This window comes from Taudactylus pleione, unplaced genomic scaffold (assembly GCF_031769625.1).
Source record: "Taudactylus pleione unplaced genomic scaffold, aTauple2 ptg000520l, whole genome shotgun sequence".
Classification (NCBI taxonomy): Eukaryota; Metazoa; Chordata; class Amphibia; order Anura; family Myobatrachidae; genus Taudactylus; species Taudactylus pleione.
The window spans coordinates 10798280-10809661 of record NW_028284922.1 but is presented as its reverse complement, the minus strand read 5'-3'; the positions used below and the strand labels follow the sequence as shown (position 1 = coordinate 10809661).

At 44.9% G+C, this 11382-nt stretch overlaps 1 protein-coding gene across 1 annotated transcript; it reads right to left on the bottom strand.

Annotated features, from left to right (window-relative positions):
• Positions 1-7562: 7562 nt before the first annotated feature.
• On the bottom strand, positions 7563-10598 carry FGFBP1 (fibroblast growth factor binding protein 1). Its single transcript, XM_088450603.1, has 2 exons — positions 10480-10598; positions 7563-8910 (listed from the first exon to the last, which is right to left on the bottom strand). The coding sequence occupies exon 2, from the start codon at positions 8890-8892 to the stop codon at positions 8188-8190; it is 705 nt and encodes a 234-aa protein (XP_088306729.1). The 5' UTR covers positions 8893-8910; positions 10480-10598; the 3' UTR covers positions 7563-8187.
• Between the last annotated feature and the right edge of the window lie 784 nt (positions 10599-11382).

Sequence of the window (11382 nt, the reverse complement as noted above, 5' to 3'; positions counted from 1 at the left end):
CGACGGCACAAGCGCCCGGAAGCGATCAAATTGAAATCGGGACAGCGCGTCTGCAATGTCATTACACACCCCTGGCACATGCTTTGCCCTGAATCTAATATTAAACTCCAAGCAGCGCAAAACTAAATGTCTGAGCAAACGTAAAACAAAATGCGAAGACGAACGCTGATTGTTGATGGCATGAACCACACCCAAATTGTCGCACCAAAATACTACATGACAGTTGCTCAGTCGCACGGACCAAAGTTCAACTGATACGACAATTGGAAAAAGTTCCAGCAGCAACAAGTTATCCGTCAAACCCTCTTCACGCCAAGCTATCGGCCACGGAGCCGCGCACCATTCCCCATTGAAAAAGGCCCCCAAACCAGATGATCCGGCCGCATCCGTAAAAAGTTGCAACGAACTGTTCGCTAATGGAGGCGAAGGCCAAATGCGTTCACCATTAAAGTGTATCAAAAATCTATTCCACATGCGAAGATCCTCCTTTATCTCCGCGGACAGGCGAATGTAGTGATGCGGCCGAACCACGCCAGCTGTTGCCCTCTCCAATATTCTACAAAAGACCCTACCCACAGGAATAATACGGCAAGCAAAATTTAAAGAGCCGAGGAGAGACTGAACTCTACGTAACCTTACTGAATCCTCTGCTAAGCAGACCTCAATAAGACCACGCAGCTTCTCAACCTTATCAATGGGAAGTCTACAACAGCCCTCTATCGTATCTATCTCAATTCCCAAATAAGATAAACAAACAGACGGACCCTCTGTCTTCTCGTTCGCAACGGGAACACCTAAAACTCTAAATAAGGACTGCGCAGAAAAAAGGAGGTCAGCACAAACGTCACTTCTTCCTGGACCCATAAAGAGAAAATCATCTAAATAGTGTGCTATGCCCGTTTGTCCGGTCCCGGCATGGAGACACCACTGAAGAAAGGAGCTGAATTTCTCAAAATAGGCACAGGAAACCGCGCAGCCCATAGGTAAACACTTATCTACAAAATAGCCCGAATCTAACCTAAAACCCAGAAATCTCATGGCCTCAGGATGCATTGGTAATAAACGAAAAGCTGATTCTATATCTAATTTAGCCAACAAAGCGCCATGTCCAAAACTACGAACTAAATTCAAGGTATCGTCAAATGATTGGTAAACGACCCTACGACAATTCTCTGGTATGGCATCATTAACAGAACCTCCCTGCGGATATGAAAGATGCTGAATCAACCGAAACTTGCCCGGCACTTTTTTAGGAACTACGCCAACTGGAGAAATACAGAGATTATGCAAGGGAGGACAAGGAAAAGGACCCTCCATCCTCCCCAGCAAAACCTCCGCACACACCTTAACCCTCAATTCCCCTGGAAAATCCCTGGCAGAGCGCAAATTCTGGGATGCCCTAACAATCAACTGCCTGTCAATGGGTAAACGAAAACCTACTGAAAAACCTTCGTAAAGAAAAAGTGCATCCTCTCTACATGGGTATAAATGTAACCATCTAATAAGAGAATCTAAACGGACTGGAGAACAAGCCTTAACTAGCACTCTTGGGGCCCTCAGCACGGTCCTGGGAAATACCTCCTGCCCCACGTCGACAGTCCTTGGCCGGATGCTCACCTCCGCAGAGACGACAGGAGTGGCGAAAACGACACCCCGACCCCCTAGTACATTTGGAGTCGTTGTAGGCAAAGCATTTCCCTCTCCCCACTCCTGCCGACCCCTGTCTGTTGGCAGCATAGCTTTTCCGAGGAGGCGCACCGTCCAACGGAGGCCGACGCTGTTGAGAGACCTCTAACCAGACTTCAACATCCTTAACCCCGAAAGGAATAACTAAAGAACCGTCATGTTTTTTCCTAAATTGTGAATCATATTCACGCCATGCCAAGTTACGAGACCTGACGAACATGTCGAGCACTAAAAATAGATACCTGAGAATGTTAACGTGCTCCTGCGCCCTGGTCTCCAAATAACATGTCGCAAATATGAGCATGCCTTTCAACCACGTATTAAAGTTGCAAAAAGCATCTTCTCCTATGCCTCCCGATTTTTTAGCCTGCACCAAGCCCTTCCTCATGTCATCTGTGAGTGAAAACAGGTCTACAAATTTCCCTTTGCGAATTTTGCCTTTTACACTTTTCCGTAAGCCTCGTAGCACCGCAGTATTCGCGCAATGCACTGTATCTGCCCCTGCTTCCTGCGCTTTTGCCCCTGACTCATCAGATCTCCTAGTCTCGCCGCCTGATTTTTTCGCCAGCCGCCGCGCAACCAGTCTAGCAATTTTACGGGGGCGAGCGGGGGAACCAGAAGAGTGGGATGAAGAAGAAGAAGAGTCAGAAGAAGACAAAGGAGTTTCATACTCACCAGAACCAGATGGAAGCGGACCCGCTTCAGCAGACTTCTCCCTTGACGGCGCCACAGCTTCAGATACCGGTGCCGAATCTTCCTGTCCCGAAGCAGGCAATGAAAGAACTGCGGACACCTCACCACTTGGACCATCAGATACTTCAAGGCCTGGAACTAAGGAAGACGTGTGAGCCACCGCAGAAACGGACCCGGAAACCTCCGGGGTGGGAAGGGACAGGGTGACCGGCTTAGGAGGCGGAATGGCTGGCGCCCGCGGAGGAGGCGACAAACTGGGCGGGGGAAAAACAGAGGAAGTTTGGCCGGAGTGTGTGCTGAAAGAGGAAACTGGGGGCAAAGGCAGAGGCGCAGCCGCTGCAGGTGTGTAAACTTGCCAAGCTGGCAGGTACGGGTACTGAAACTGCGCATGCTGAAAAGCAGGAGGATATGCCGAAGGAGGGGCCGCGAAATGGGGAGAATAAAAGTGGGCAGGAGGAACAGCAACAGAAGATGACAAAATCGGAGGAGCTACGCCTGAGCTCCAAGAAGTCTGACCCCAAGAAGGGCCTGCCATAGAAAGGGGGGGTGGTGCATTAAAGGAGGGTGCCTGGCTGCCGGCTGGGGTGTACCATGGGGGTTGAATAGAAACCGGCACTACGTGCCCAAATGATACTCCAGCAAATGGAGTAGCGGGCAAAGTTGGGGAGCTTAAACGCTGCTCCAAACCCCCCGAAAAATGTGGAAAGGTGCCTGGGAAATAGGGAGACCCCGCACCTAAAATGGCCGCCTGAGACAAGATGGCCGCCGGGCCCGCCGCATGGGCCAGGCCGGCTGGGCCACCGGAAATCAAAGCGGCAGAGGCCGCAGCCGCGGTGGCCACGACACCACCGGACCCAACATGAGGCCAGGACGGGGCTGAGGTCAGGTGACCTCCGCTGCTTGCGTGGGGGAGACCCGCGGAAAATGCGGCGCCCACGTCACTGACGCCGCCGAGAGCCCCCGCCGGAGCCACAGGCAAAGCAGGTGTGCAAGGGGACCCCAGCGGCGCCAAAGGAGACGCGACGCTGACCGGAGAGAGGGTGAGCGGACAGGGATGCGCAGACCCGTCGCGTGCTGGAGAAGCAGGGGCCGCGATGCTGCCAGAAGAGCTGGCGCCGGGGCGAGGTGGGGATGTAGGCGCGCCAGCTGCAGAAGCACGCGGGGAAAGAGTGCAGGCAGAGGAGGAAGCGGACCCAGCAGCCGCTGGAGGGCCGATGACAAGGGGGGCAGATCCGCTCGGGGTGGATGGATGAAACTGGGAAGGGGAGGTTGGGGGAGATAAGCGGGCGGGAACAGAGCGCAGAGGGCACGAAAATTCAGCCAGCCGGCGGGGAGGGGGGGCATCGCGACGAGGACGAGACATGGTGAAAAAAGACAGTGGTAACAAAGTAAATAGGATAAATATGCTAGAGATACTCAGCCTTTCCGAAATTCCACTGCAAAAGAGGCTGAGCTGCCCTCTAACCCTTCCTTATATATCCTCCATTTAACTCCTCCTATCCCTCTGCCTATAGGATGATCTGGCCACCTGACACAAACCCTTCACTCAGCCAACCAGGCTGTCATATACAAAAACACCTTGCAGAAACCATCAATCTTATCTATCCTCAATCCTATACAGATTTCGTCTACCAAAGTGACCATAACTCATAGGGTAAGATTGCTGGATGCAGATGATAATTTGTGGGCAGCTGACATGGGCTTCTTAGTAACTGGCAATTTTTTGCTGTCATTATGAAGTATTATTGTTTTTCATGGATTATGCAGAACAACTAGTACAGTCAGAGGCGTATCTGTAATGGGTGCATGGTGTACAGGGTACACGGGCCCCTGGGTCCAAGGGGGCCTGCACCGCACACCCTGCACCCATAAAACTTACGTCTCCGGAGTCCCACATTGGCTCCGGTGTCTGCGCCTGTAAAAATGACTGGAAAATGGCCGCCGCGGCCATTTTCCCGTTGTTTGCGCATGCACAGTACAGGGAAAATGGCCGCCGCATTTTCCCGGTGACCTGTGTATGGGCTATAGACTCTGGGCACACTCTAGTGCCCAGAGTCTATAAGTGTGGCGCTGGCCACGCACCGCTCAGTGCGCAGCCGGCCACCGGACGGAGAGTAGGGGGCCCGTGTCGGAGACTGCACACGGGCTCCCTCCTCTCTAGAAATGCCCCTGAGTACAATACTAGTTTGAAGAGTGCTTCTGGTATATGTCACTGTCGGTGAGATTAAGTTAAGTGTGTGTTGCTTCACACATTATAAAGTGACCGCACCAATTCAATTAAATAATCCTGGGATGATATTGTCCCAGAGAAGGAGCTAACATAAAAATGGGTCATTTACAATTAATAAAGATGAGAAAAGATGTAGCAAAATATTTCTTGAATTGAGTTTCTTAGTGGGACAGTCGCATAGGTGCCAGGTTCCGGCTATATGATATTCTCGTTCCTTCGCAAATTCCACAAAATGCCGTTCCACACTGTGCAGCTGATCCTGAGCAACTTTGTAACTGGAACACACCATGTAGCAATGCGAGGGGGGCAAATACAATTATTTTTTTGCATGCGTGGTAAATAATGCTGCTATTGCTTGTAGCCCACAAATGCTGGGCAGTTTTATTTTACACTGCAATTTAGATTTCAGGAGCTCATTCAGACCCGCTCGCTAAGATGCATACGCTCGCTGCTGCCGATGGTATGCAGTGTGTATGCAGTGTGCGCATGCATCGCAGTGCGCATGTGCATACCTTAGCGAAAGTTCACAATGCACTCACTCACTGCGCATAGACAGCCCAGCAAAGTGAGTGACGGGAAGTAGGTGGTAAAAGGGGCTGGCCATTAAAAATGGGAGAGTGGAGGTGCAAACACAGGCGTGCCTGAGCATCTCAACGGCGTTTTAGAGGTGTGCATAATTATAAGACAGCATCATCATAGTACACGTCACCTGGCTTGTTTTTACATTGAAGTGCTCGCAGTGCTTGCGGAAGGGTATGGTCAACCCCAAACACTGCGATAGCATCCGATGTACCGATAGTTGCATACACTTCCTGAACATGACGTGCACAAGTGGGCGTCTTAAAATAGACTGGTAGGTGTCTGCATACACTATGTGATCGCTCTCTAAGAAATACTGAGCGTGCTAATGCATTGCTGTGCGGTAGCACTGTCTACGCAATTTGCATACACATTGTGCGAGCAATCGCATCTAGCGAGCGGCTCTGAATCAGGCCCTCAGTTTGGATGCACCCATCTCTAATCTAATCTCTCTGCACATTTTACATCTGCCCCTCCTGCACGGTTTTACCAAGGTGAAAAATTACTTGCTTTCTTTTGCTTTGCTTCCAACTCAGAATCAGCCCCTGTATGTCTATATTTTGTTTTTCTGGAATTCAAACTCTATGAACAGAGATTCAGAGATAGACGCTAATGCTAGCCGCCGCCGCTACGTTTGTGTACGCAGCAGCTGTGTGAAGATGTGCAGTCGATTATTGGACTCCTGAGTAACGCTATGATCGTGCAGATGTAGGGATGGGACTGGCCAGATCAGCACCTCAGGCAGCAGAAGGTCCATCATGTAGCATGGTTTGGTGGCCCGTCAGGGAGATCAATGGCAAAATCATGGAGCACCTGGATGTCTAGTAACCACAATGGTGAGAAGGGAACCCCACTCAGGACAGCAATGAGAGAGAAGCACATCATTGGCAGTTGAATACAGGGTGCCTAAGACTGACTCCTCTTATATTGTCCACCAACTGTTTGGATGGGGAGATAGTGACACATCCTGCGAGCAGCGGGACCTGCTCATTTTGCAAAACAGAGACCCTCTCTTTCCGGACATTACCCATGGTAACTCTGTACCCCCAATGGGTTGGCGCCCCATTACAGCCGCTCTGCTTGAACAGCTCTCGAGCTGGCCCTGATTGCATCCATCTTGAGAGCTGGGATAATGACAGTCTGCTCATTTTGCTGCGTGGTGTGGATGGGTTAGTTACAGCAGGGCTGCCATCAGAAATTTTGGGGCCCAGGACAGATTAAACAGGCAGGGCCCCCCACATCCTTACCGACGGCCTCCAACCCATTTGAACATAGAGGTCAATTGAGCCCTGGCTCCCAGAGCAAGCACATGCTATGATGCTCCTTCCCACATGACATATACACCAATCAGCCATAACATTAAAAACACCGACAGGTGAAGTGAATTATCTCGTTACAATGGCATCTGTCAAGGGGTGGGATATATTAAGGCCCCCATACATCAGAGATGGATTGCAACAATCGTGCAATTTGCAATCGATTGTGTATAAAAATCTGCAATGTATGGTCTTCACAGATCGCAGATTGCAACCAAAAAGTGATTGGAATTGTTTAATCAGAATGTCCAACATGTAGGATTTCACAGATGGATTGGGGCTGTAGATTGCTAGTGTATGGACATGATCAGCAGATTTGCAGACCGTTTCTAGCAAAATAATGGGCCTTTCAAAATTGCCAGATCTGTGTTTGCTGCAATCCATCTGCAAATCACTGAAAAAGATCTGTAGTGTATGGGCGCAGATTGCTCGATTGGGAAATCCTAAGATCGGGCAATAAATCTTCAAATTGTTCAATTGTGGTTTTCAGATTGCTGATGTATGTGGGCCTTTAGGCAGCAAGTGAACAGTCAGTTCTTGAAGTTGATGTCTTGGAAGCAGGAAAAATGGGCAAGCGTAAGGATCTGAGCGACATTGACATTTGAAATTTACCATAAATATATAAAAACGATTGTTTGGTACACAAACTTGGTGTCTTCAATTTAATTTCTGCCATGTTAAGCTATTGCTAACATTTATTATATAATCATTAGTGCAACGCCATTACCATTTTTTAATTCACAATATTAGCTATTTGATTATTGGTTCCAGGCGACCCTCATAATTATTCTATTTGTGTACATACAGTGGCATGGGCTGTTTATAGAAAATGCTGCCTGCAAGTAAAAAACAGTTCTACATTCATCTTACAGTGTTACTTTGAAAGCTGTGTTTATGTGCTCTTATATTTGCCAGTCTTATATAATAAAGTCATATGATTGTGTGAGGATATTTAGGGTAAGTAACTCTTAGCTGTATTTATTAATGAAACAAATATTAGGACCACTGTAAGGGCACAATGTATGAACCCCAAACTAGATTAAATTGTCCATGTAATATTTATTTTTGTACATCTTTTATTTCTTTAGAGATGCAGTAAAACAGTTTAACAGATGTAATTCCTATAACATTTTTATCCTTACATGCTATATTACATCACATTTTTTATACAAACCATATGATATGATCATGGACTTGGTAAAATATGCAAACAATTAAATATATATAAATGCCGATGTGCATATGAAACCTGACAAACATATGGTCTAGGCTCTTGGTGGCTGCAATTGGATAAGACACGGCTTCAGGAATAGACATGCAAAAAGAACATACTACATGTTTTTTTACCTACTGTACAAACTGAAACGAGAGTTACAATGTAAAGTGCAGCGCAAATGCAAAATGAAAAACCCATCAAAAATATAATGCAAAAAAACTTTATTTCATTAAAAAATCATAAAAATAATAAGTACATAGTACTGATGAATGAGGAGCACTAACTTTTTCCAGTCCAAATATAGAAAAGGCATTTATTCCTAATAAATCCATATGCAGTAAATTATTTTGAAGGTATGTAATGTGAATCAATAAAAGCCTTTTGAGTCTATTGTTAAATACGTATGTTTTTATATAGCAATAACGGTAAAAATAATAAAAAGCCAGTGACAATAAAAAGAAAAAGCTTTAGCAACTTTTGCTCTGCACCATTGAAAAAAGAATGGAGCATAGCGAACTCCACCTGTCCCCACAGTATTCTTTGGCTAGTTGTTGGTTATCAATGACTTCTGTGTCCTCCACACACTCTTTATTTTGCTCATTGGTGTCGATTTTAGTTGTTGGTCTAACGTGCCCATGGTGATTGTGTTCCCGCTCTGATTCTGGGACTCTGGGGGTTTTGTAACTTAAGTGCGCCTCTTTTGGGCCCATTTTACATACTTTAGATTTCAGGACAACTTTTTGGTCCTGGCAAATATTTTTCTTCTTTCTTAAAGCCCGCGTTATTTCTTTCCAGTAGGATTTTTGGTTTGCGGCATAGCTTGGGCATGCTGTGGGATTTCCTCCAAAGGTGCAGGATACGCTAGCATCCCCTTTGGTGCAGTCAACGTTGACGGCCACGGTCTCTGTGCCAGATACGGACCAAACACATTCTGCTTTGTCTTTGCTGACAAATTTGCCTTGATGTGACCCTCTTCCCCCTTTAGACCCTCGCCCTTTACCATTATGGGTGGGAGATTCTTTTCCTTCCTCTTTTACTTCCCCTCTTGGCTTCTGATTCGCAGCTCCTTCCCTGTGTCTTTTCCCTTCTCGCAGTTTATTTCCTTCCACCAAGAGAGTCTGGGATATGAGGATGGCCACAACGCTAAGGAGCACAATCTTCTTCAGCCTCATGGTGTATTATTTGTGTCCCTGAAATAAGCAGAAATGATACAGTGATAAACGTGACTATTTTTCATCATAAATCACATATATGATATGACATGTAAAGTTCATTTTACAGTATATGGCTACTCTTGGGAGTGATCATTAGCACTCACACCTGCACCTTTTGGACCTTTTATTACTGAATTACTGTATATCTAACATCCCCAAGACCAGCCTGTAAGTGAAAGTGTTATTGGAAAGGATGAATGGTGCATCAAGAGGCAATATAAGGGTACTAGTCCATAGCCAATATAAGATTGTTTTGTTTTAACTGTTGTGCAGTTAGCTACACCATCTACGGTATGCCAATAGATGGTACAGCTAACTGCATACCAATGCTAACTTTTATACCAGTGCTCATCAGAGACCATTGGTATAAAAGTGGCCACCATACTCAGTGAAGCGCTGAATGCACCAGGAGCACTGCGGACCAAATGTTATAGCCTACGAGTTAGGGCAAGTGCTGAGATTTCTGCGATTTAGCCAGGAAACCAGGTTGATTTTGCCATTAAAAAATTGCATCTTACAGGCTATAACATTTGGCCTGTATGTTTACATTTGGTGCATGCAGTGGGGAGAATGCGTTTAATAAAGAAATTAATGATATTTATAAAAGGAATTCTTTCATTATGAATGCAGCTGAAACAGTCTTGTTATAGCTAGTGTGTATGGGCCATAATATTGACATATACAGTTTATTACCTGGAGTCTAGACAGAATAATCAGGCTTGTCACACTGCAGTGTTGCTGTAATTATTTAGTGTAGTTCTTCTCAAACTCGGTCCTCAAAGGTACAGGTTTTATGCATATCCTTGCTGGAGCATGGTTAAATCAAAATGACTGAGGTCCTACTTAAGTCACCTGGGCTAAAGCATGGATATCCTTAAAACCTGGACTGTTAGGGGTATATTTACTAAAGTGCAGATTTTTAGACGTGGAGTTGTTGCCCATAGCAACCAATGAGATTGTACTTATCATTTATTTAGAACCTACTAAAATATAATAGCTAGAATCTAATTGGTTGCGATGGGCAACATCTCCACTTCTAAATACCGCTACTTTATTAAATATACCCCCTAATGGGCTTAGAGGAAAGAGTTTAAAAAGCACATATTAATAATAATAAACCGACATAGCATGTGAGGTCTATATAAAGTAAATACTTAATATGCCATCAAAGGAAACATACAATCAAAGAATTTCATGTGGAGTCATTTGGATCTTTCTATTGTTGATTCATATTAAAATAGCTTCAATTTCTCATCTGAAGTTGGAATGTCTTTGAAACAAATCTCTGTAAATGTTACAAACCAGTTTTATTTTTGGATGATTTTAGCAGTAGTGTAAAAAAGTGCTTTCCAACAGCTGCTAAATTGGATTAGTAATTAAATTGTATGTGCCATAAAATTGGAAACTATATGATAGGATAAGGTCATTTAAATTTGATTAGAAATTAATACTTGATTATAGTGTTAATTAGTTCAAAGAAAACTACATAACATGAGCTACAATTAGAAACTAAAAATTATTCAAGAGAAGATTCGCTCTGCGTACCTTGCGGTCAGGAATGTTCAGGTTTGGAGATTTCCTTCTTCGTTGTCTTCTGTTGCGATGTTTTATCACATGTGTTACTAGTTGTAATTGAGAGGTATTTATGAAGTGCAGAGGACACACCTGAGGGGTGAGGGATTATGACACAGTCTTACAATATTTGTTCAAACAGACTGTTGTATGACACACCTCCTGGATACAGGCCAGTAATACTTATCATTTCATAAGATGTGCTACCTGACCACGTAGTATCGGATTTCCTTTTGTTCTGTAATTGCACTATGCCAATTACCTGCTCTGCTGTTACTGCCAAGATTGATGTTTTATATGTTGTCTTTACACCACTACACGTATTCTTCAGGACTGTAGATAATGCAGGTATATTGCCTATGCAGGAGAGCTGGTTCTTAAATTGGTTTGAAATTTGTAGTTTGTCTGATATTTTAGCTTATTTAAGTTTGGTTGTTAAATTGACAGAAGTTATGCAATAAATGTCTATTTATAATGGGCTTGTTGCAAATATTTAAATATAATTTACAGAGATGCTCTGCTGTCAATCTGGGACATCTATATATATCATTAGCAATACACTGAAATGTACCATGGACACTGGACATAAACATAGCATATTTCTTGTATTGTATTATAGAATTATTAGCCTTTTTTTAATATTGTGGCACAAAGTGCCCACAGTGCCATGTGGGGGCAAGGATGGGGGGTTAAAAATAAAACATTTCAAAATAAAAGACTAATAGTACATAAGTACACTACACAACAACTAGCCATAGCATAAGCATATAGTAGTAGGAGTTGGCATCCCGGCATTCAGAATCCCGGCGGTCAGTATGCCAACAGTGAAAATACCAGCGAATTTCGGTAATTTCAGGCAAACTCTAACCCTTACCC